This window comes from Podarcis bocagei (assembly GCF_964188305.1).
Source record: "Podarcis bocagei genome assembly, chromosome: 16".
In the NCBI taxonomy this organism is placed as follows: Eukaryota; Metazoa; Chordata; class Lepidosauria; order Squamata; family Lacertidae; genus Podarcis; species Podarcis bocagei.
This window is the reverse complement of record NC_138142.1, coordinates 14,325,957-14,351,871: the sequence shown is the minus strand read 5'-3', so window position 1 is coordinate 14,351,871 and position 25,915 is coordinate 14,325,957. Positions and strand designations below refer to the sequence as shown.

The 25,915-nt window shown below is 43.4% G+C and overlaps 1 protein-coding gene, 1 long non-coding RNA gene and 1 pseudogene across 5 annotated transcripts; 2 read left to right on the top strand and 1 right to left on the bottom strand.

The window, feature by feature from the left end:
• Positions 1 to 471: 471 nt before the first annotated feature.
• On the bottom strand, positions 472 to 3,259 carry LOC308576094. The gene is made up of 3 exons (XR_014003080.1): positions 3,065 to 3,259; positions 1,173 to 1,308; positions 472 to 662 (listed from the first exon to the last, which is right to left on the bottom strand). It is a non-coding gene; the product is annotated as an uncharacterized lncRNA (long non-coding RNA).
• Positions 2,539 to 24,208, top strand: TOP3B (DNA topoisomerase III beta). Of its 3 annotated transcripts, XM_081174804.1 has the most exons (19): positions 2,539 to 2,707; positions 3,369 to 3,488; positions 4,480 to 4,605; positions 5,690 to 5,821; positions 7,189 to 7,295; positions 7,446 to 7,520; positions 8,797 to 8,993; positions 9,888 to 10,044; positions 11,575 to 11,688; positions 12,525 to 12,615; positions 13,413 to 13,567; positions 13,854 to 13,959; positions 15,579 to 15,725; positions 17,172 to 17,345; positions 19,119 to 19,247; positions 20,799 to 20,948; positions 21,054 to 21,154; positions 21,644 to 21,845; positions 23,693 to 24,208. In XM_081174804.1, the coding sequence occupies exons 3-19, from the start codon at positions 4,536 to 4,538 to the stop codon at positions 24,172 to 24,174; spliced, it is 2,589 nt and encodes an 862-aa protein (XP_081030930.1). In that variant the 5' UTR covers positions 2,539 to 2,707; positions 3,369 to 3,488; positions 4,480 to 4,535; the 3' UTR covers positions 24,175 to 24,208. The 3 variants fall into 3 exon arrangements, with proteins under 3 accessions (XP_081030930.1, XP_081030928.1, XP_081030929.1); XM_081174802.1 differs by lacking the exon at positions 3,369 to 3,488; XM_081174803.1 differs by lacking the exons at positions 2,539 to 2,707; positions 3,369 to 3,488 and adding an exon at positions 2,745 to 3,008.
• LOC308575553 (small nuclear ribonucleoprotein E pseudogene) lies at positions 24,182 to 24,906 on the top strand (annotated as a pseudogene). Its single transcript has 2 exons — positions 24,182 to 24,233; positions 24,384 to 24,906. The product of its transcript is annotated as a small nuclear ribonucleoprotein E pseudogene (transcript).
• Positions 24,907 to 25,915: the final 1,009 nt, after the last annotated feature.

Below are 25,915 nucleotides of genomic sequence, written 5' to 3'. Positions count from 1 at the left end.
CTTGTATACATGCAGCCCTCAATTCAGGGGTGGGGAACCTCAGGCCTGGGGGCCAAATGTGGCCCCCCAGCCCTCTCTGCCTGGCCCTTGGGACTCCCCCAGGCCACACCTCTTACCACCTCTGCTTTGCAAAGCTAAAATTTATTTTAATTGCTCCAGCCACTTTGGCCTCTGGACCCACCCACCATTTGCATGAGGCCCCCATTAGGCTGCCCAGAAAAGAATGGGGCCCCTGGACTGCAAAGGTTTTCCCACCCATGCCTTAGCCCCTTGCAAATAGTCTAGGATCCTGAGGATCACAGTTACCTTGGCCTCAAAGAAACTAACAAGCTCTTTGAGAGCCGAGAGCCGATTGCTCACAACAACCAAGACAGCCATCCTTTGTGCCAATACACTAGTTTTTATGTATTTATTTCTAAACAGAAAATAAATAGGACCAGCTTGCTTACTTTCTACTTTCAGACCGTATTTGTTTATTTGTTGAAGTTGTTCGCTTGGAAGTCAAATAATTTAGGATTAAGGCTGGGGGAAAGGTTGGCTTCCGTGCGCTCTCTTTGCCGTTCTGATCCACACTTGTAAAATTGCTAGAAAGGCTTCTGGATTAAAAATTGGATTTTAAATGCCTACTTCTCTCTTTGGCATTGCTTCTTAACGCTGAAAGTCTGCAAAACAAATGGTTGGCAGTTTCTCCGTAAATACATTTGCAATATTGTACTACTGCCCTCTAATGGAATGGAATGGAATTGTTTCACTTGCTTCGTGCTCGTTTGTGGCAATGAGATGATTTGCTTGCAATAGTTTGTTAGTGTTTCAAGGAACAATACAGTGGTACCTTGTGTTACAGACGCTTCAGGTTACAGACTCCCAGAAATAGTACCTCAGGTTAAGAACTTTGCTTCAGGATGAGAACATAAATCATGCGGTGGCGGCGTGGCAGCAGCAGGAGGCCCCATTAGCTAAAGTGGTGCTTCAGGTTAAGAACAGTTTCAGGTTAAGAACAGACCTCTGGAACGAATTAAGTTCTTAACCCGAGGTACCACTGTATTGTGTTCTGATGCCCCACCTTTCATAATTTCACACTCTTTCTTGAGAGCACAGAAGGAGATGAATGTTATGGGTTCAGGAATCTGAGGCACCCAACATTTTAAACATTTTTATGTTAATTAGCTTACCAGTGCCAGGATGCCTGTGTTGTTAAACAATTGTTTTGGGAATTACCACTATTAATTAGGTACTTTTCACTGACTGCATTTCATTTCCCTCTGTCTGGTCTCACTGTTTGAAGTCCCTTTGTCATACCACGTGTACCTGCAAATCAGGATAATACTGCATACATCTGATAAAGAAGAATGTAGTCCGCAAAAGATAATGCCACAAGGTCTCTAAGGTCCCACAAGACTCCTTATTGTTTGTACCTCACAGAGTGGCTGTGAATATAAAATGGTTCAAATCCCACACTTAGCCACAAAGCTCAGAGGGTAACCTTGGGCCAGCCACAGTGTCTCAGCAGTGTCTCAGCAGACCTACAGGTCTGTTGTGTGGATAGAAGCAAAGAAGGGAGAACTGTGGACTCCTTGGACCTTGTTCCCCTTGGATATAAATGCAGTAAAACAGTGAATAAAAATTCTTATTTATTATTTGGGATATACTTGGTGGGATATAAATGCAATAAAATAATACAGAATAATAAAAAGAAGATGAGAAAAAATGCTGTAAATCCACTTCAAAGCTCCTTGCAGAAAACGTAGGCTAATAATACTAATAATGATTCTATGATTATTCTAAATTGTAAAAAATTAATAAAAATAAACAACACAATAATAATACCCTATACTATTGCAAAAACAAAGAAACAGAACTTTGATAGAAATGCATTTTATCAAAGTAGAATTTAAAAATAAATAATAAATGAACATTATAACAATACATTACTAATAATAAAACCGATTATTAATCTTATCATTACAAAATCTAAAAATGTGTAAAACAAACAAGGAATAATGCATTAATTACTATGATTAGAAATAATAACAAACAAACAAATGCAACAATGCCTTAATGATAACAATAGCAGTTATAAGGATGCATTTGTATTATTATGACAATTTAAAGATACATAATTTTTCCCTGAGTCCGGGGGGGGGGGGAGAAACAGGGCATGAATGAATGAATGAATGAATATATAAAAAACAATTATTATTAACAACAATGCTAAAAACTTTCTTGCTTAGGCAAGCCTACCCAGCTGCTCAGAGAGCCGAGTTTATAGCATTTTGACTTCGGTGGGTTTTCAAGCTGGGCCGTGACTTTTCCCCCGGTTCTCCCGTGTTACCTTTTTTACTATTTGTGGGGCACATCACGTTTTTGTATAGGGGAAAAAACGAAACGAAATCCGTGTCGTGGTTTGGAAAGAAACGAGTCAGTCAGTCCCCACACCGGGGTGTAGGTGTGTTGTGCGCTTAAAAACCAAACACACACAGAGAGAGACACCTCGAGCCGAGCGGCGGGGCAGAGAAAGGAGAAGGGAAGAGGGAAGTTGGAGGAGGGGGGCGTTTCTATGGCAACGGAGACGCCTGGAAGGATGCAGGGTACCAGGAGCATCTCCGCCTCTCCTCCATCCACGCCTGGGAAGGGGAGGGCCCGAGGGTGACCCGGCAGTGGAAGCCTCGGCAATGGCCGCCGCCGCCTTCTGAGGCCGCCCTGCCGGGTGAGTAGGGCCGCCCGCCTCGCCTGTGTGGGGAGAAGGAGCGGAGAGATGTGGGGTGGGGGACATTTTGAAGGGAGTGCCAGGGGGCGCTTCTCCAGCCCCCCGCCCCGCAATCCGCTTCCATGCTGGGCCGCCTTTTAGCGTGAGCTGAGAGAGGGGGAGAGGCAGGGGAAACGACGTGATTATGATTATTTATTATTATTATTTTGAAAAACCCAAGCAAAACCCCCAAATTCGTTTGGCGTCGGAGTGGAAGCTGCTGATTTCTTTTATTTGGAAACGGCGCCTTTTTCAATTCCTGGTAAGAACTTTAAGAGAGAGGAGAGGCCTTGCAGGCAAGGTAGTGCAGCGACTTACTTCCTCGGTGCAGGGGAGGAGCGTATCGTGTGTATCTGATACTGAATACACGCGAAGCGCGACTGTCCTCGCGAAGGCCTCGTTTACGTGTTTGCTTGGAAGGAAGCATGGCGGGATTCGGGGGCGTTTGCTGCTTGCTTGCGTGGCATTGCAAAATAAAATATGAAATGTCTTATACAGGGAGGCAAAATTAACAGGGTTAATATATTGGATTTTATTTTATTTTATTTTATTTGGTCAGCGATGCACTTTGACTTATTGTAAGCAATATTATTATTATTATTATTATTATTATTATTTAAAGGCAGGGTATATTGGAACTGAAATTTAAAACATTAAGGCCACAGTCCTGTACGCAAGCATTGGAGAGCCACCCTTCCACGGAAATCAATAGATTACTGGAATTATGAACAGCAGATTGTGTGTGAGTTCTACAGATATTATTTTAAAAATAGGATTACCTAATTTGGACCTTTGGAGACAGGGAGGCTTAGAAATTAGAATAAACATGGGTGTTAGTTTGAATTATTATTTGCCTGGTGAATATATTCTGGGACAGATAATGATGTTTTTCAATGTGCATACATAAAATGCTCCTAATAGAGTCTACAGAGCTGTTAAAACATACCTGAAACATGAGCTTGAGGAGAAATGTGATGCCTATACTGTACACCATTCTTTGCAGCATCAGACTATGAATGGTTCTTGGAATCTCAGTACTTTTGGCTGGGTATGTATCCACTTTGAGAGTGGATTGCATGGTCTGCTGCTGAATTTTGACAATTCCTGAAATCATTTCAGAGTTGCAAAATGAAGTCGTCTCCTGTCTATTTTGCTGGTTTTCTCACATATCCAGTCTTAATACATTTATAGAACAACTAACTCTGAACTAAGTTGCAGTAGACTGAACTCAGCTTTGATATGCATGTGTTTACAGGCATTTAAAAAGCCCGTATCATCGTTCCCATATTTTATTCAAACTGGAGATTTAGCATAATGTTTGCTCAACCAATAATCTTTGCTATTTTCCTTTTTTCAAAGAGATTAGTGTTACTTCTCCTTATTTTTGAGTATGGCAGTTCCATAGAATTCCCTTCAAGTAAGCTCTACATAAAATGGAATTAACCTTTTTTACATTTATGTGCAATGTACTGTAGATATTTAAATTCCATGGGGCTTGCTTCTTGGTAGACATGTATAGGGGTTGCACTGTTACTCTCATAATTTAGCTGGAAGAGACCTTTTTTAAAAAAATCACTGTACTACACACTGGGATTTGTGAAGATTTGAATACTGGGTGATATATAGTTGCTTTTCAGTGTACTTGTGAAACAAAAACATTGAGAGGGAAAATACTGAATCTCCAGGTCACCAGTCCAAATAAGTCATAAATAGGATTTGTTTTCTCTCTTTAGGTTGACAAGACAGAATTTTCTTGAGATTTGATTACCCTTTTCACTACCGGCAGAAGATGAAGACGGTTCTTATGGTAGCAGAGAAGCCTTCTCTGGCTCAGTCCATAGCCAAAATCCTTTCAAGAGGTTAGGAGGGATCTACATCCTTTTTCTTTAAAATTCTTGCTTGTTGTTTTGACAGTATTTTTGTAATAGCATTTGAATCAATTTGATCTGGAATCCCATTCACACAACTTGGGAGTAAATCCCCATTGAATTCATAATAGCTAAAGCAGGTCCAAAAGTGGTATTCCTCTGAAAATCAGAAAGGAGGGAAGTGAAGCAGGGCTGTAGACTTTATGTCCTGCTTGTGAGCTTCCTGCTTAGAAACAGGATACAGTAATCCCTCATTTTATTTGGGAGTTCAGTTCCGAGGGTTATGCACATTCACAAAAATTGTGTATAGCTCTCTGCCTTGCTTAGGACTCGACCTGCACACTTTCAAGTGGCTCACCAACTGCTTATGATTGAAATTGCACGTCAAATGCTTGTAAAATGGAAGGTTATTGTATTAGATCAGGGCCTGGGCAAATGTTGCTGGACCACAACTCCCATCATCCCTAAGCATTGGCCATTCTGATGGGAATTGGAGTCCTACAACATCTGGAGAGCCTCACATTCTCCACTACCGACCTAAGGAAGTAAGAAAACTTGTAGTGTTGTTCTCCTCCCATTCCTATTGAAGGTTTCCCAGACTTGGGTCTCCAGCTGGTTTTGGACTACAACTCCCATCATCCCTAACTAGCCGGGCCCAGTGGTCAGGGATGATGGGAATTGTAGTCCAAATACAGCTGAAGACCCAAGTTTGGGAAATCCTGGCCTAGATAATCCACCAAGGCAGTTTCTGTTCTGAAGTGTGACAGGAATTGATCCTGGAGATCAGCTTTCTCCAGGAATACTTGGATTTGGGTTGCCACCCATGGATCACCCTATTAAAATGGAAAATGAAATACTGGATGACCGTCTAATTTACTATATCCAAATATGTCTCCCTCCTATAGTCATTAAGTGGTCCAAATGCAACTGTAATTTATTTTTGCTAAAAATAATTCATTTTTCCTAAATGATGCTTGCCTTCCTTTATATACAAGATTAATCTCTGTCCAAAAAAAATGTAATGAGAGACATTCTTAATATCTGCTGTTACCATTCGCTTGCCTTCTTCTTGTAGGAAATATGTCCTCTCGCAAAGGGCTGAATGGGGCATGTTCAGTGCATGAATACACTGGATCATTCATAGGACAAAGTGCCCGTTTCAAGATGACATCTGTCTGCGGCCATGTGATGACACTGGATTTTATAGGTATAGCATCACCTGTTGACTACTTCACACTTTTATCTGGTTCTGTTGTTATTTGAGGCTGTTGTTATTTGAGGCAGGAATTTCTGCAGAGCTGACTGAAACGTTTAGGCAGCTGAACCCTGACACTTTCTGAAAAAGCCAGCATCCTACTGGCATTTAGGGTGCGCATCCAGATCAGTAGTTCAGCTTGCTAAAAACTTCCAGCAATTTCTCAAGGATCAGTTAATTACTAAAGCAGTATAAATCATAGTTTGCCTCCAGACCAGAATTAGAAACCACAGTATGAACAAGGTTCTTTCTTTTTTTTAAAAAAAGAAAAAAACCTTGTTTGGAGGCAAATAAGGATGGCAGTAACCACTGTTTGCCCAGTTCAGATGTCACGACACACTATAGTTAGTGTTAACCAGGGTGTGGTAGAGGAAATTGAGGATACACAAGGGAAAGAAGGAGTGTGCGAGATGGAGGCACAACCCCAACAATCAGACCATGGTTTTGCCTTGATGTTTCCACTGGGGCGTTGTGTGAGAATCAACCCTTAGATTGGAAGGCAAAAGTAGGCAATGTTACCTTAGCTATCACCTTTTATATACCTGCTTCAGAGAATATAACTGGTTGCCAGAGTGATCTTTTGTATTTGTCAGATAAAAAATACACGTACCTCTGAACTACATAAGCATCATCCTCTAAGACCATTTATTCTTTTGAGGGCCACTTTCCCTTGGGGGTAAGCAGTTGGGGGCCACATGCTGATGGTGTGTGGAACCATTCCCATATTTTTCCTCTTAACGTTCTCCCTATCCAGAGAGCTGCCAGGGAGGGATAAAGTTTTGCTCGCCAGAGGTCCAAACCGATCTCTTGCAGAAAATTCTGGAAATTGCCTACTCCTACTCTAAGGTTGTTGTTGTTTAGTTGTGTCCGACTCTTCGTGACCCCATGGACCAGAGCACGCCAGGCACTCCTGTCTTCCACTGCCTCCTGCAGTTTGGTCAGATTCATGCTGGTAGCTTTGAGAACACTGTCCAACCATCTCGTCCTCTGTCGTCCCCTTCTCCTTGTGCCCTCCATCTTTCCCAACATCAGGGTCTTTTCCAGGGAGTCTTCTCTTCTCATGAGGTGGCCAAAGTATTGGAGCCTCAGCTTCAGGATCTGTCCTTCCAGTGAGCCCTCGGGGCTGATTTCCTTCAGAATGGATAGGTTTGATCTTCTTGCAGTCCATGGGACTCTCAAGAGTCTCTTCCAGCACCATAATTCAAAAGCATCAATTCTTCGGCGATCAGCCTTCTTTCGGTCTATCTATCTAAGGTAGATAGCCACAAAAAGGCTTTGAAGATAATGAGACCTTTATTTCATACTGTTCCCTTTCTCAGGAAAGTACAATAACTGGGATAAAGTGGATCCAGCTGAACTTTTCAGTAAGGCCCCTACAGAAAAGAAAGAAGCGAATCCCAAACTGAACATGGTGAAATTCTTACAGGTATTTGCTGTTCTGAAGGTTTTGTTTTGTTTTTTTTAAAAAAACAAGCAATACATTTGTCTTTGAACCATGCACATTTATTTATCCTGTTGTATGACACCCTGCGACACACCTGCCTTCTTTACACTAACTGGACCATGTGTATTTTAGGTGGAAGGGAGAGGTTGTGACTGTATTGTTCTGTGGTTGGACTGTGACAAGGAAGGTGAAAACATCTGCTTTGAGGTAGGATTCCTGTGCCCAATTTATATTCATTATTTAACTGCAACATTTGAGTTGGTATCTATGGATTTAAACAGTTTCTTTTATAGTTTGTAGAAGAATTCAGGTCTTCTAATCCAGAAAACTGGCAGGTAACCTGTCTGTTGTGAATTCATATAAATAATATTCATTTTGATATTTTACTGATGGTGGTATGCACCAATGTCTCCGCATTGACAGTAAACCATGGTTTATTGTGACATATAAATTGTTCCATTGTACTCCTTAAATCGGTATTATTATCTCCCTACTGTAGATGGGGGGGACGCGGGTGGCACTGTGGGTTAAACCACAGAGCCTAGGGCTTGCCAATCCGAAGGTTGACGGTTCAAATCCCCATGACGGGGTGAGCTCCCGTTGCTCTGTCCCTGCTCCTGCCAACCTAGCAGTTCGAAAGCATGTCAAAGTGCAAGTAGATGAAATAGGTACCACTCCAGCGGGAAGCTAAACGGCGTTTCCGTGCACTGCTCTGGTTCGCCAGAAGCGGCTTAGTCATGCTGGCCACATGACCTGGAAGCTTACGCTGGCTCCCTCGGCCTGTAAAGCGAGATGAGCGCCGCAACCCCAGAGTCGGTCACGACTGGACCTAATGGTCAGGGGTCCCTTTACCTTTACCTTACCGCAGATGGGGAGGCTAAGAGACTATGTTGGCAAAAGTTACTTAAGTGAATTCATTGCAGATGAAATTGGATCCAGAGATTTCCTGATTTGTAGCTGGGCTTCTTAGATAATATACTGCATTAGCTCATAGAGAAATAAATGGGCAAAGCATTTTTCCAGTCCAGAAATCTGCTAAAGCCCATGTTGAAACGGGTAAATGTGACAGGGTGGTGGTGTGAATTCTGCCAGACTTCCCTCTAGACTTGAAAATGTAGACTTAGGGAACTGAGATACTTCCATTTCTTGTTACAACCTGGCCTCCCTATTTTTCCAAAGACCTTTCTCATGCTACAGCAGCATTTTGAAGAATGGAGCCACAATCCACAAACTGGATTGGTTTTCTGTGATAAAAGACCTAAATTTCTGGATTCACCTCTCTCAGGAACTTCTGTTGCGCAAGCTTCATTGAAATCAATGAAACATTCACGGTCATGATCTTCAACAACTCCCATTTGTTTCCATGGTGCTTGCAATGTTCCTGAGGTGTACCTATTGTCTTCATAGGCACTTGAGAGTGGATGTGTCTAATTTACAGCACTTTTACTTTAATTAAGAAGCATTCTCTGGTTTCATCTCGTAGGTCCTGGATGCTACTGTTCCTGTGATGAATAAACCTCGTGGCAGTGAAAGGACTGTATACAGAGCCAAGTTCAGTTCTATTACGGACACAGACATTTGCAATGCCATGAACAACTTAGGGGAGCCTAACCACAATGAGGCTTTGTCAGTAGACGCCCGCCAGGAGCTGGATCTGAGAATTGGCTGTGCATTTACAAGGTATCCACACAGCATCCAGAGCGCCGCAGTTTCCTCATTCCTGATGTGCAAGGAAGATTATTTCACACTAAGTTGCTCAAAAAGAATCACACAATACCATTTATTGACTCAGTTCACACTTAACACTAAGCCAAACTATGACTTAAGGCAGACATGTGAATGTGTGGGTTCCTGGAGAAGGGATCACAGCTGCGTGGTCCTCCCCCAGTCCTGTTGCCATCACCCTACCTAGGGCTAAGCCCTGGTTTGGTTCAGTATGTTGTCTGAACTCAGGCTCATAGTCTGGAGTAAGGCAGACCACAAACTCGGGTTTGGAGAGCATGCTAAACCAAACCATAGCTTAGTCCTTAGTAGTGTAGCTGGACTGGGGGAGGAATGCAGCAACCATTCTTTCCCCTGGGAACTCACATGTTCATGCTAACCCATGGTTTGGCTTAGCATTTATGTGTGAACTGGGTCATTCATTGTACAGATGATGGCCACTAAAAAAAGAAGCAGCAGTTTTAAAACAACACATTTTAAAATTATAAAATGTAAGAATCCCATCCAGTAAATTTTGCATGTGACATTTACGTGCAAGATCACTGAAACACATTTTAGATGGTCCTGATCTAACAATATTTCCTGAAATGTTAGATATATGTAGATCATTGGCATTACCGTATTTTTCGCTCTATAACACGCACCCGACCATAACACACACGTAGTTTTTAGAGGAGGAAAATCCGTAGGCATGCCACCCGTAGGCATTCCCTCCATAACACGCACAGACATTTCCCCTTACTTTCTAGGAGGAAAAAAGTGAGTGTTATGGTGCAAAAAATACGGTAAATAGGTTTCATTATCAGCATTGAAAACTAATAGCTTAACTTAATTTATTTATCTTTCTTATAGGTTTCAGACAAAATACTTCCAGGGTAAATATGGCAATTTAGACAGCTCACTAATCTCCTTCGGACCCTGTCAAACGCCAACTCTGGGGTTTTGTGTGGAGCGACATGATAAAATCCAGTCTTTCAAGCCTGAAAATTACTGGGTGTTGCAAGCCAAGGTTAGTGATATAGAGATTCCTGTCTCCCTGAAACTAATTGTGGTAATAAGAATTTGCTTCTGCACACGCTATTAATATTAATTGCAAAAAAAGAAAAGCTTAGCCCAGGTTTCAGAATTGTGTTAAAAATTCACAGTATCGAGTTGTATCCAGTGGTAGCTTCTATTATCACAAGGCAGGGCCACCCATTTTTACCAATTGCAGCCTTCTATGCCATTTCTGACCCAGAGGGTCACCGAACCTTGAGGAACTGGAGACAGCCAGGTGTTCACCCTACAGAAGAACTCCACTAGCACAAATCCATGATTCAATACAAGCCTTTAAAGTGAACCATCTTTCATGGAATATGCTTCAGGTTAGATATAAGATCAACTAAAGTGGCTGTAAGGAACCTTTGGCCACCCAGAGGTTGCTGAACAACAACCCCCATCATCCCTGACCACTGGCCACACTTGCTGTGGCTGATGGGAGTTGTAGTTAGGCTACATCTGGTTCTGCACACCTGAAGTAAAGGGTGTTACAGTGCAGCCACCATAGAAGTGGGAAAGCACAGGAATACTGAGACAGTACAGAGTACCTACCCATAGACTGGGACTCTTTTAACAGACTTTTTGACTTAGGCCTTGAAGCAGTGATGCTGGAGGCTGGGATGGAAACTAAACGCAAACAGTTTCGACTCCTTGCCTCTGTTGCAGCAGCAATTCAGTTTCTTATGTCTCCTCAGTTCTTCCCACTTTTCAGAAAATTTGAATTTTGAAGTGTAACAAGCAAATCTCTGTGTAACTGAGATAGTTGCAAATGGGTTTGTGACTTAAATACAGGACAGTCTCGGACCTGTATACCTGAAGGAGGATCACCACCCCCATTGTTCCGCCCAGACACCGAGGTCCAGCACCAAGGGCCTTCTGGTGGTTCCCTCACTGTGAGAAGTGAGGTTACAAGGAACCAGGCAGAGGGCCTTCTCGGTAGTGGCACCTGCCCTGTGGAAGGCCCTCCCATCAGATGTCAAGGAAATAAACAACTGTCTGACTTTTAGAAGACAGCTGAAGGCAGCCCTGTTTAGGGAAGTTTTTAATGTTTAATGCTGTATTGTGTTATTGATATTCTGTTGGGAGCTGCCCAGAGTGGCTGGGGAATTATTATTATTATTATTATTATTATTATTATTATTATTATTATTATTATTATTATTAGAAATGAAGGACCAAATTCATTAGTTTCAAAGGGGCTGCATCATGAATCACAAACAAATTGTAGGCCACCTTGGCAGGAAAGCAGTGTACAAATCTAGTGAATGAATTAAATTGAAAACTGGATCTTTGTCTTGGTAGCGTGCCATCACAAACTGGTTTTGTCTGCTGTTAGTCTTGGGAGTTTGGCATGTCACAGCATCCTGCTAAGGGCAGCATCTTAGAATAAGCCACCTCAATGGTTCATTTTGGCTTCTCTGTTATGTCAGTTACAGAACAGGTTACTGCTGGAGAAGAACGGAAAATACTTTAGCTTTTCTGTTTATTTTCTTCCTGCCAGGTTAGCCACGAAAAAGACTGCTGTCTGACACTCGAGTGGGACAGAGTGAGGGTGTTTGACAGGGAAATTGCTCAGATGTTCCTAAACATAACAAAGGTTGCAAAAGAAGCGAAGGTAAGGCTATGAGAACGTTGTACACGGGCTGAATTCTGGTTTCAGAACTCCTGTTGTTTCACTGTTAAAAGTTCAAATAATGCCTTGCATCTTCTCTCATGGTGTATCAGGGTCTCCAACCTCTGGAGGCCAGAGATCTCACTCTCAGAATAGAAAAGAAGGAGGGAGTCTTATCCTGGCATCCAATGAAATGTGGGCATGTTTAAGAGGGTGTGTTAAATGTAGGAGAGGAATTGCTCAGGAAGAGCAAACAGTCTTCTGTGCACTGTGGATTTTGATGGGGACATTTACCAAGGCCTTTCACACACACACTAGGATCCACAGGCACCACTTTGGCAACTCCTGGCAAACTGTTTTCAGTTACTGTATGGTACCTAAAGTGTTGGAATTAAAAGTACTGTACCTCGGCTCCCGAACGCCTTGGGAGTCAAACGTTTCGGCTGCTGAACGATCGAAAACCAGAAGTGAGTGTTCCAGTTTTCGAATGTTCTTTCAGAAGCTGAAGGTCCAACGGGGCTTCCGATTGGCTGCAGGAGCTTCCTGCAGCCAATCAGAAGCTGTGCTTTGGAAGTCGAGTGGACTTCTGGAATGGATTCTGTTCGACTTCCGAGGTACAACTGTACAATAGAAACATGTTGCTAGCTTCCTCATCTCCATACTAAATTGGTGAGAGAGAAATTTAGCTCGCAATTCTTGACCAATGTACCTGAAAATAAGCCCAATTGCCCCTAATGAGACTTACTTTCAAGTAGGCATGTATAGGACCATGTTATTGGTTGGCTTTCCCTTCTGATTCCCCCTCATATCTCACCAAGGGACTTATTTCTGTGTTGTAGATCGAGTCTGTGAGTAAGAAGGAGAAGGCTAAGCAGAGACCTCTGGCTCTGAATACTGTAGAGATGTTAAGAGTTGCCAGCTCTGCATTGGGTAAGTATGTGGCCCAGTGGTATCCATCTTGTTTAGCTCACAGCTCAGAGTCTTAGGCCATTGCTGCAGTGCTTTGCCTGCAGAAAATCCCAGGTTCAATCTCTCACAGCACCTGATGCCTGATGGTAAACGGACATTTAGGAGAGTGAGTTCCGGTTGGAACAGAGAGCACTTGGCCAACTGGATAAGTAATCTTATCTGGTATGTGGCTGCTCTCTACATTCCAAATTGTTGTTGTTGTTTAGTCGTTTAGTCGTGTCCGACACTTCGTGACCCCCTAGACCAGAGCACTCCAGGCACTCCTGTCTTCCACTGCCTCCCACAGTTTGGTCAAACTCATGTTCGTAGCTTCGAGAACACTGTCCAGCCATCTCTTCCTCTGTCGTCCCCTTCTCCTTGTGCCCTCCATCTTTCCCAACATCAGGGTCTTTTCCAGGGAGTCTTCTCTTCTCATGAGGTGGCCCAAAGTATTGGAGCCTCAGCTTCAGGATCTGTCCTTCCAGTGAGCACTCAGGGCTGATTTCATTCAGAATGGAGAGGTTTGATCTTCTTGCAGTCCATGGGACTCTCAAGAGTCTCCTCCAGCACCATAATTCAAAAGCATCAATTCTTCGGCAATCAGCCTTCTTTATGGTCCAGCTGTCACTTCCATACATCACTAACTGGGCAAACCATAGCCTTTACTATACGGACCTTTCCGAATTGTGGAAAAGATTAAATCTGGAAAAAGTCTTTGGTTATTAAATAAGATAATTGACTTTTTGATTAAAAAAAAAATGTAAATATTTTGTTTCTAGGAATGGGACCACAGCATGCCATGCAAATAGCTGAACGGCTTTATACACAAGGCTATATCAGTTATCCTCGAACAGAAACTACCCACTATCCAGAGAACTTTGATCTGAAGGGCTCTTTGAGGCAGCAGGCTAATAATCCTTACTGGGCTGAAACAGTAAGTTTTTATTTTTTTATAGCTTCTATTTCTTTGAAAAAGCATTGTGAAGAAAACGGCACCTTTTGCAAACTGCTACGCAAATAATGAGAAATATAAAGGGCATGATCCGGCCACAGTTGAGCTCTCCTAAAGTACCATTGCTTTCAGTGAGCTTTTTAAAGCACACGCTTAAATGTTTCCCACTGAAATCAGTGGAAGATCACCAAACCTTAGACCGATTGTGGTCATGAAGAAAAATCTGCATTCATAACGTACATGTGCTTTCTTTTGGTTTCCCCCCTAGGTAAAAGCATTACTGTCAGAAGGTATCAACAAACCAAGAAAGGGTCATGATGCTGGTGACCACCCCCCAATAACACCGATGAGAACTGCCACGGAAGCAGAACTAGGTGACTGATTATTCAGAAGTCTAAATATCTAAAGGCTGGTTACCATTTTTTAGACCTCGTGGAAATTGCTGGGCCTGCAAGCAGTGATTTACCTGGGGGGAGGGGAGGGCATGGCCTCATAATACAGTAAAGTTGACTTGAAAGTATTTTTCTTAGCAGTTATTCATAAGGCTTAAATTTTCTCTCAAATACTTTTTTTTAGTATGTTTATGAGCGTGAATGACGCCAGTTGTTAGTCTCAATTATTTGAGCTACACACTGAAAGTTAAGGTAAAGTTAAAGGTACCCCTGACTATAAGGTCCAGTCACAGATGACTCGGGGGTTGCGCTTTCATCTTGCTCTATAGGCCCAGGGAGCCGGCGTTTGTCCACAGACAGCTTCCAGGTCATGTCGCCAGCATGACTAAGCCGGTTCTGATGAACCAGAGCAGCACATGGAAATGCCCTTTACCTTCCCGCCAGAGCGGTACCTATTTATCTACTTGCGCTGGCGTGCTTTCGGACTGCTAGGTTGGCAGGAGCTGGGACAGAGCAACGGGAGCTCACCCTGTCGCTGGGATTTGAACTGCCAACCTTCTGATCAGCAAGCCCTAGGCTCTGTGGTTTAGACCACAGCACCACCCGCGTCCCCAGAGTTAAGATGGTACCCTTTAAACTAGAACTTTTTTAAAAAATGTATTTATTTGGTTTTCCAAATTAAAATTTTACAGTCACGTTATTCAATTTACAACATAAAAAACAAGATTCCAAGGAATCTCTTGGACTTCCCTCCTCCCCTTGGTGGGTACTATTGTTAATCATTTCCTCTTGCATCTTTTATGATAATCCAAATCTTCTACCTCTCCATCGTGTCCAAAATTCACCATTAGACTACAGGTGATATTCCAATCCTACTAATGATTTTAACTGTTTACAATGGTTTTTAAGATAAGTTACAAATTTCCCCAATTCCTTATTAAAATTTTGGTCTTCCTGATTTCGGATTCTCCCGGTCATTTTGGCCATTTCAGCATAATCCATCAACTTGATCTGCCATTCTTCTCTGGTGGGGACTTTATCTTCTCCTTTTTCTAGAACTTAAAGCAATCATCGTTGGTCTTACTTGTATTCCTTCCTGCTAAAGCAACCTAGCTTTGTATGCAGAAGATTCCAAGTTCAATCCGTGCCGTGTCCAGATCTGGCTGAGAAAGACTCTTTAAAACCCTTGAGAGCCCATTCTGTCAGTCAGCGTTGACACCGCTGGGTACATGAACCATTAGCCTGACTCAATATAAGACAAACCCTGTGTTTCTTACATCTCAACTGAGAAGCCATAAAAATGAAAGATTGGTATTGAGAGTGGACCTTCCTTAGTGAAAGAGGGAAATTCAGTGGCTATCCTAACCCCAGTGACTTAGGAGTATGCCCCACTGAATTCTTTAGGACTTACTTCTGAGTAGACATGGTTGGGATTGTGCTGTTAAGCTTATTTTGGCGCAGAATCATAATGCATATGGAGGCATAAGGATTTAAAGAAATGTACATGAATAAGTTAGCATCTTCTCCCCTTAGAATTTGCCTTTCCTCCTTTTCTTCTAAAGTGGTATGCAAACTGGAGTGAAAAATATTTGTATTTCTAGGTGGTGATGGATGGAGATTATATGAATACATTACAAGGCATTTCATTGCCACTGTCAGTGCTGACTGCAAATACCTCCAAACCACCATTGCTTGCAGCATTGGTCCTGAACGTTTTACCTGTATAGGAAAGACTGTTATTTCACCAGGTAAGGAAGGAGTAAAGGAATGTGCATGTCTCATTCTCCATCTATTTTTCAATTCAGTCATATTTTTAATCCTTCTGTGCATTTGTGTTTATTGCTCACACAGAAAGTATATGTAAGACCAAATCTCACACTAGCCTCCCTATAGGGCTGTTGAGGGTCACTGGTTTTACCTTTATAAGTTATGATATCACCTCTGTGTGTAAATTTATATATCACTTAGTATTTCTGCTTCATGGGTTATTGTTGTGTAGAGTTTCTGAGCTAACGAGCAAGACTTGTCTTCAATCTATATCTCAAAATTCTCCCTTTGGTACCATTTGCTGAAATCTAACCACACCAGAACCCAGTATTTGCAGACACTTATCTTTGCCTCCCTGAGACCTGCTTTTACAGCTCTCAAACAATGCCCGTGCCCGTCTTAGATGGAAGATACAGGAAAATTCCAAGGCATTTTAAGATTCTGTATTTGTGTGGTAGGTGAAGTAGAAGATCTTCCCCATTACATACTCCATTCTCAGCTCTATCAAAACCCCAGAAAGAGATTTTTTGGAACAGATTTTGGCACCGCTACAGGGATAGAACCCTGAAGTGAGAATATGTTGGCTATTATCTGACTGCGACCCGCTTGTCACATATAAAGCAGTCTTCTTTGCAAAAGCCACTGAAAGTCTTCGTGCTAGTCACATAAAAGACAACACTGTAGATTGTGCAGGGGACTCATTAATTTGATTTATTGTAAATGGTTGCTTATTTCTGGATCTTTTTAAATAGGTTTTATTGGATTTGCTGGTTTTGTAACTGGATTTGTAATGGCTTTGAGTCCAATACAATAAATAAATGATTGATGGATTGAGTTTCTGTGCCTCTGGAAAATGAAGTCAGTGAGACTTTCTATAGTATCTTTGGTATACAAGATTTTTTTTAAAATAAAACATCAACAAACACCACTGGAGTCTTTACAGACACCAGGTACCATCTTTGTATACTTGTCCCCTTGTATTAGAAGATAACATTTAATACTTACCCAAAATTGGGGTTACAGTCATACCTTGGAAGTCGAACGGAATCTGTTCTGGAAGTCCATTTGACTTCCAAAATGTTCAAAAACCAAATCGCAGCTTATGATTGGCTGCAGGAAGCTCCCGCAGCCAATCAGAAGCCGTGGAAGCCCCATTGGACTTTCGGCTTCTAAAAATAGTTCGCAAACTGTAACAGTCACTGTTTGGGAGCCAAAACATTCGGGAACTAAGCTGTTAGAAAACCAAGGTACGACTGTATTATCAAATACATCTCACTGGGATTTCAAAACATACTTAACTGGGGGGTCTGTCTGATGTCAGAGGTGGCTGGGAACCAACCAGTTAACCTCTAGCCAGAGGCCGGTTGAGATGTGGAATTTTTAGAAAGCAACAATCCTGATTAATCAGAATTTTAACTTTGCTACAGGTTTCACTGAGATTATGCCCTGGCAGAGCATTCCACCCGAAGAGAGTCTCCCCATCTGTGAGAGAGGCACAGTCTTCCCTATCAGTGAAGTTAAACTGCTGGAGAAACAAACTAATCCTCCTGACTATCTGACTGAAGCAGAGCTCATTACTCTGATGGAAAAACATGGCATTGGTAGGAAACGGAAGGGAACAGATCACTTTCTTGCATCTAATAATGAACTGGCGTTCCTTCAAATATTGGTAAAATGCCATTGGTGGTGGCAGTCTTGCTGTGTGGTGGAAAGAGTGGGAGATGTCTGTGTTGTAATATTAATATCATGCTCACATAATATACTTTTTTCTTTTTTCTTTCTTTCTGCTAAAATCCTGAGGTTCATCTGGAGCCAGGTGCAAAATGGTGGTTCAAAGCAGCAGACCTAGGGTGGTAGTCACCCCAAGTTTTCAGACCCACTGAAATGAACTTCATGGCAGCCATTAAAAAGCAAACTTATCATAAAGATGTAGGGCATTATCTTGTGGGAGATGACTCCAGGAGGAATTAAATTTGGTACTTTTAACGAGGGATATAGAACGCAGTACAGTGGTATCTCGGGTTACGTACTTAATTCGTTCTGGAGGTCCGTACTTAACCTGAAACTGTTCTTAACCTGAAGCACCACTTTAGCTAATGGGGCCTCCTGCTGCTGCTGCTGTGCCGCTGCCGCACAATTTCTGTTCTCATCCTGAAGCAAAGTTCTTAACCCGAGGTACTATTTCTGGGTTAGCGGAGTCTGTAACCTGAAGCATATGTAACCTGAAGCATATGTAACCCGAGTTACCACTGTATGTTAAAACTAATTTGGTGTTCAGGAACGAGAACTCTGAACTCAAAATCCCCAGCGTTGTGTTTGCAACCACTTCATTTCTTAGATTGTCGAGATTTTGTTACTGTTTCGTAAAAGCTTTTTCTCTTATTTTGGCCAGCTTCTTTGTGTCTGGACAGCCATTTTTTCTTTTAAGGAGCAGGAGACTTGAACTCGTGAGCCAAAAGAGAGCAAATATTTAGAGAAGTGGGGTGTATACACGAAGAAGGGATGAACATGCAGCCTTCCATTTTGGAACTTGGAAAGTCTGAGGGAAAAGAGCAATGCAGTGGTACCTCGGGTTACATATGCTTCAGGTTACATACGCTTCAGGTTACAGACTCTACTAAGCCAGAAATAGTACCTCAGGTTAATAACTTTACTTCAGGATGAGAACAGAAATCGGGTGGCGGCGGCGCAACAGCAGCGGGAAGCCCCATTAACTAAAGTGCTACTTCAGGTTAAGAACAGTTTCAGGTTAAGAACGGACCTCCGGAATGAATTAAGTACGTAACCAGAGGTACCACTGTAGATAAAAAGTGGATACAGTCATACCTCGGGTTAAAGTAGCTTCAGGTTGAGCGTTTTCAGGTTGTGTTCCGCGGCAACCCAGAAGTAACGGAACGGGTTACTTCCGGGCTTTGCCACTCGCACATGCGCAGATGCTCAAAATGACATCATGCGCAGAAGCGGCGACTCGCGCAGAGACAGGTTGTGTTCTACTCAGGATGTGAACGGGGCTCCAGAACGGATCCCGTTCACATCCAGAGGTACCACTGTAAGGAGACTGAGGCTGCAATCGTTTGCACACTTTACTTGGAAGTTCAGTGGAACTTCAGAGTGGAACTTCAGAGTGGCTATCTATAGGAATGCACTGTGAGCTACAGATCAAGTCCCCGGTTTGAATGTTGCCTCTGCTATGAACTCACTTGGTGGTCTTAGCCAAACCGCTCTCTCTCTGTCTCCTTGCAATATGGGGTATAATAATATTATTGAATATTAACCTTACCAGGTTACAGCTTGATAATGCACATGAGCTGCTCTGAACTCTTTTAAAGTGCACTACAAATGGTAAGTGGTATTATTATCATCACTGCTATCAGGAACGGATGCCAGCATTCCAGTGCATATCAACAACATCTGCCAGCGCAACTATGTGACGGTAGAGAGCGGCCGCAGACTGAAACCTACAAACCTGGGCATTGTTCTCGTGCACGGCTACTATAAAATAGGTTGGTTTGTGACTGCTATTCTGTACAATTTTTCACAACTGGAGATACTAGCTTCCATAGAGCTGAGACAGTTTTAGGGCAGTGCCACCAGTTCTTCCACACATGGGCACTCAGCCAAGGAGGGCACCTTCTCAAAATCTGCAAAGCTCTTGTCCACCTTTGAGAAAGAGGCATGAGAGCTCTAGGATTCAGAATGCGGCAGCTAGATTGGTGACTGGGAGTGGCTCCCGAGACCATATAACACCGGTCCTGAAAGGCCTACATTGGCTCCCAGTACGTTTCTGAGCACAATTCAAAGTCTTGGTGCTGACCTTGAAAGCCTTAAATGGCCTCTGCCCAGAATACCTGAAGGAGCATGTCCACCCCTATTGTTCAACCCAGACACTGAGGTCCAGCTCCGAGGTCCTTCTGGCGGTTCCCTCGCTACGAGAAGCGAAGTTACAGGGAACCAGACAGAGAGCCTTCTCAGTTGTGGTGCCCGCTCTGTGGAACACCCTCCCATCAGATGTCAAGGAAATAAACAACTATCTGACTTTTAGAAGACATCTGAAGGCAGCCCTGCTTAGGGAAGTTTTTAATGTTTGATATTTTATCGTGGTTTTAATATTCTGCTGGGAGCCATCCAGAGTGACTGGGGAGGCCCAGCCAGATGGGCGGGGTAAAAAGGTAAAGGGACCCCTGACCATTAGGTCCAGCCGTGACCGACTCTGGGGTTGCGGTGCTCGTCTTGCTTTATTGGACGAGGGAACCGACGTACAGCTTCCAGGTCATGTGGCCAGCAGGACTAAGCCGCTTCTGGCGAACCAGAGCAGCGCACGGAAACGCTGTTTACCTTCCCACCAGAGTGGTACCTATTTATCTACTTGCACTGGTGTGCTTTTGAACTGCTAGGTGGGCAGGAGCAGGGACCGAGCAACGGGAGCTCACCCCGTCGCGGGGATTCAAACCGCTGACCTTCTGATCGGCAAGTCCTAGGCTCTGTGGTTTAACCCACAGCACCACCCACGTCCCACCAGATGGGCGGGGTATAAGTAATAAGTTGTTGTTATTATTATTATTACTACTAGTAGTAGTACTACTACTGCTGCTACTACTACTATTATAGGACCCTCATGCCTCCTTCGGCACTTCTTACCTGGCTTTTGGAAGGCGGGGAGAGGGCTGGAGAGGGTGTCAAATTTAGCCTCGCACAGGGTGCTATATCACCAAGGTCTGCCCCTGCACTGGAACAAGAGTCTAGCCAAAGGAGAAGTTTATTTTTAAAATGCCGTTTAAAAAACCTATGTAATAACATTGCTGGAGGATATAGTCCATCAGATGGAAACATGTCTGAACATGGATACAAATGTTAGCAAATCCTTTTAGACATTAGGTGCAGTCCACCGACATCTCCTGCACAAGAAAAGAGAAATAAATGAGAATTGCCCCCAGGGAACAGTATGCTTTTGCACAGATTATTTGAATTGGACTCATAATAGGGAAGATCCTGGCAGATCGACCTCCCAGTACACCCAGCTTGAATATTTGTTCTACCTCTGGTTTTCCTCTTAGATGCAGAGCTCGTTCTCCCCACAATCCGCAGTGCTGTAGAGAAACAACTCAACCTTATCGCCCAAGGTAAAGCAAATTATCACCAGGTCCTAGAGCACACCCTGGATATCTTCAAAAGGAAGTTTCACTACTTTGTTGATTCAATTGCCGGTAAGGGTTTTTCCACTCTCGAATCTATCTAGCCTTGCGTGTTGAAATCAGGAAGCAAACAAAGCATGCAGTTGACATTTCTGTGACTTGTTTTTTGTGTGCCAGGCATGGATGAATTGATGGAAGTGTCCTTCTCACCGCTTGCTGCCACAGGCAAGCCCCTTTCCCGCTGTGGAAAATGCCATCGTTTTATGAAGTATATTCAGGTAATGTAGAATTTAAGTTTATTCAAGATTCATAGTTGTGGGGCGGGGGGCAGTGTTTGTATGTGTGTTGTTAAATTTAATGGATGTATGTTGGGACGTGGGTGGCGATGTGGTCTAAACCACTGAGCCTAGGGCTTGCCGATCGGAAGATCGGCGGTTCGAATCCCCGCAACAGGGTGAGCTTCCGTTGCTTGGTCCCTGCTCCTGCCAACCTAGCAGTTCGAAAGCATGTCAAAGTGCAAGTAGATAAATAGGTATCAACATTCTACCCCCTGCATTCTGGAACAGCTGAACTGCCCAGACACTTTTCAAAAGCAGTCTCAAGACAAAATACTTGATAACAGGATTTTGTAAGCAGCAGGGAGACCTGCAAGGTCAATGACACTTGATTTAGGCTTCACCCCTTGCCAAATGAAGAGGTCTTTTGAGTAAGATGACGAGAGGAAAAGCCATCATCTTTCTTAATGTGTTTTCCTTAATTCTTTGTAGGCGAAGCCGAGCCGTCTGCACTGCTCTCACTGCGACGAGACCTACAGCCTTCCTCAGAATGGGGTCATCAAACTCTACAAAGAGTTGCGATGCCCACTGGATGATTTTGAACTGGTGCTGTGGTCCTCTGGGTCGAGAGGGAAGAGCTATCCACTGTGTCCTTACTGTTACAACCATCCCCCTTTCAGGGACATGAAAAAAGGTTAGATTTTCTACAGTGAAAGATACATCGGCTTGGTCCTTTTTGTGACACGTTTTAAATAACAGTCTCTCACAATGTTTTAAGAACAAAACTGCCGCAGGTTTCATTCTGACAGCTCTGGAGAACATACTTGAAAAACCATATTTTGAGTCTTAGGATCACTACTGATGACCAGAATTTCACGAAAGAGAATGTGGCCACAAGTCACCCCGTGCTTAAAATTGTATCAGAATTGTGTATACATATGTTTACTTGCAAGTCAGTCAAGGGCATATAGATTTCTGACTTGTATTATTATTATTATTATTATTTTGTTAGTTGCTTTATCTTGCCCAGGGCAACCCAAAGCAACTTACAACCAAATCTATATGTATATATATTTCTGAGAGTACAGTTTCACTTATAGGAATTAACTGCTTAGGAGCATTCTCATGAGTGAAATCTGTAGGGGTTTTAAAAAGATTTCCCACAGTTAGTAAATGAAAGCTTAGATGGACTCTGCTGTCCATAAAGTATGATCTGTTTTCTACTTGCTGTGCAGAAGAAAACACTCTTTCCTCCCTGTAGAAGAATCCTAAATCCAGCCATGGTTGATCTTCACCTCATACACAGGGCTTTTAGGAATTTATATGGCCATAAGTTCATCACAAACCACAGAATATATGCTCCAATGCAGGGTTGGGGAACCTTGAACTAGGTGGCCAAATAGTGCCCTCCACTCACATCTACCCAGTCCTCCGAATCCAGTCCACACACTCACTCTGGACAACATCTCTCACCACCCGTCCTCTCAGAGACACTCCATCCCTACTTTTCTCAAACTTCTGCTGTCGTTTAAAACTGTCATATCTTCCTTTCAGTGTTACTCTACCCCCACTTTACTCAAACTTCTGCAGCTGTTTAAAACATCCACTTCTTTTCCTTTTAGCATCTCTCCCTTCTTGCTATACTCTCACTTCTCCCTCTTCCACTCTCAGCTGCCTCACGTGAGAGATGGAGAATGCAGAGCCCTCAAATATTCCGTAGTACTTTACTCAAACTTCTCCCATTATTTTAAACCACCACTTTTGGCCTCTCAGTGGCTTCCCTTCACCTTCCCATGCCATGGCCACTGCAGTTGTGCAACCCGCCTTCACTTTTGCTCCTCTACCCCAAAATCCAGGATTACGATGTTGCACTACAAACCCTACTATTGCAGCTGCATGATGACATCCTTACATTTTTATTAGAGAGAGAGAAATAGAGAGAGAGAGAAATCCAACTTGTACAATGAGAATAAAGATGCAAAGCATGTGTAAGCTTTCAGAGCTGCCTAACTCGCATAATTTGGAATTTGAAAGGTTAAAGGTAAAGATAAAGGGACCCCTGACCATTAGGTCCAGTCGTGACCGACTCTAGGGTTGCAACACTCATCTCACTTTATTGGCCGAGGGAGCCGGCGTACAGCTTCCGGGTCATGTGGCCTGCATGACTAAGCCACTTCTGGCAAACCAGAGCAGTGCACGGAAACACCGTTTACCTTCTCGCCGGAGCGGTACCTATTTATCTACATGCACTTTGACGTGCTTTCGAACTGCTAGGTGGGCAGGAGCAGGGACCGAGCAATGGGAGCTCATTCCGTCGCAGGGATTCGAACCGCCGATCTTCTGATTGGCAAGTCCTGGGCTCTGTGGTTTAACCCACAGCGCCACCCGCGTCCCCTTTTGAAAGGTTAGGTTACACAAATTATTGGGAAATAGTTGTTTTGCAAAACTCTGGATGGAGTTATTTCCCCTCTCTCATACAGAAGGGGCCAGGATGTGAGCTGCAAAGATCCTTCATAGTCTTTGTCGCTCCTTTTCCTCCAGGAATGGGCTGTAATGAGTGCACCCACCCCACGTGCCAGCACTCCCTGAACATGCTTGGAATCGGGCAGTGTGTGGAATGTGAGAACGGGGTCCTGGTGCTTGACCCAACCTCTGGGCCCAAGTGGAAGATGGCCTGCAACAAATGCAACGTGGTCGTGCACTTCTTTGAAAACGCCCACAAGGTGCGGGTGTCGGCCGAGACCTGCGAGTCGTGTGACGCCGCACTGGTGGACGTGGATTTCAATAAAGCCAAGTCCCCCCTCCCCGGCAATGAGACGCAGCACTCTGGCTGCGTGTTCTGCGACCCCGTCTTCCAAGACCTGGTTGAACTGAAGCATGCGGCGATGAAGCACCCGATGCATCGCGGAGGGCAGGGGAAACGGCAGGGCCGGGGAAGAGGAAAAGGCAGGAGGCCTGGAGGGAGGCCAAATCCGAAGAAACCCAAAGACAAGATGGCCGCTCTGGCTGCTTATTTTGTATAATGACCCAATGAGCAATAAAACGCCATACAATGTCTGTGTCGCAGTTCACTTGGCACCTCGTAAGCACCTCGTAAGCACCATAGAGCGTGTCTTTGTGTTGCAGGAAAGACTATAAAGGCTGGGGAGTTTTAATTTAGGGAGAAAGGAGGTGTGAGGGATAAAGTGAGGAGGGAGAGGAGGGGACCGTTGGCTGCCCTGTTCCGCCTAAGTGGGGCTCATCCTGTTGGGAGTCGTTCGCAGCCCAGCTGCTGGCCATGGCCAAGGCCAGAAGGTGCAGAAAGTGATAGTGCAGCTCATCAACCTCATTTTCAGATACCTACAGAATAGGTCCAGAATTCAGGTGTGGCTGTATGAACAGGTGAACATGAGGACCGAAGGCTGTATTATTGGATTAGATGAATATGAACTTGCTTCTGGATGATGCTGAGGAGATTCACTCCAAGACAAAATCAAGGAAACAGCTGGGTCGAATCATGTTAAAAGGAGACAATATTCCTCTTCTACAGAGTGTTTCTAACTAGAAATGGCTATTGAGTCTGTTTTGCTTATTAGTTTAATCTTTAAACCTATAGAAGAAAATATGCAGTGGTTTAATGGTATCACTCCCAATTCTACCATTGGTGTCTGAAGAGTGAAAAATGAAGCCAGTTACTTAATTTGTGCTTGCATAATTTTCAGTAACTTTGGTGTTGAATTGTAGTTCTTTATAAATAAAACTTTTTGTTAGTAAGAAAAAAAAATTAGGGAGAAGGAACATGGTAAAAGGTCTATAAAATTTGTGCAGGATGTTGAGAAAATGGGCAGAGGAGGTTTTGTACGTCAATGCAAAGGTAATCAAATGAAACTGATAGATGGGGATTTCAAGACAAACTAAAGGAAGAACTTCACAAGTTGTGCATTGTACAGAACTCGCTGCCACAGAATTCGGTGACGGCCGGTAGCTTGGATGGCTCTAAAAAGGAGGTTAGACAAATTTGCGGAATAGTGTGCCAGTGGCTGTTAGTCATGATGGGATGTTATCCAGTGTTCTTTGTGGATGGGTGAGTTTTAATGATGCATCAAATGCAACAGTTGCACTAGCGGAAACTTGTTGCATAGCAGATGGCCGAGTGGGAAATATACCACTAAGTGGCTGTAACTTAGCACTACATTGCATACAGCCTGATGCTGTGTATAGATTTCCGGGTTCAGAAACAGTAGTCCTATTAAGTACCAGAAACCAGGGAGCACAACAAGTTTTAATGCATTTTTAACCTTCTGTTGGAAGCTGGCCAGAGTGTCTGAGGCAACCCAGCCAGATGGGCGGGGTAGACATTATTATTATTATTATTATTATTATTATTATTATTATTATTATTATTATTATTATTACAGGGGGAAACTACTCCCTCCATGGCCTGCTTGTGAGCTTCAGATGCAAGAAATGTGATGCAGAACTAGATAGCTTCTTGCTCTGACCCAGCGGAGGTATTCTTAACGTCTGGTTATTCTCACTTTAAATGTTTGCTCTTCATTGCATCGGCAGTTCCAGAGGATGGGTACATGAATAATTTTAAAATACAACGTTCAGAGTAAAACATGCAAATATTCACGATGCCCAGCAAAGCAACAATGGACACTAGAGTCCAGTGTTAATGCCCATCAAACAAATGTGTATTCAGCGGGTGCCGAAAACTCGCCAAGATCAACGCCAGTCGTATATCGGAGAGGAGAGACTCCCATGCTGGTGCAGCCAACGAGA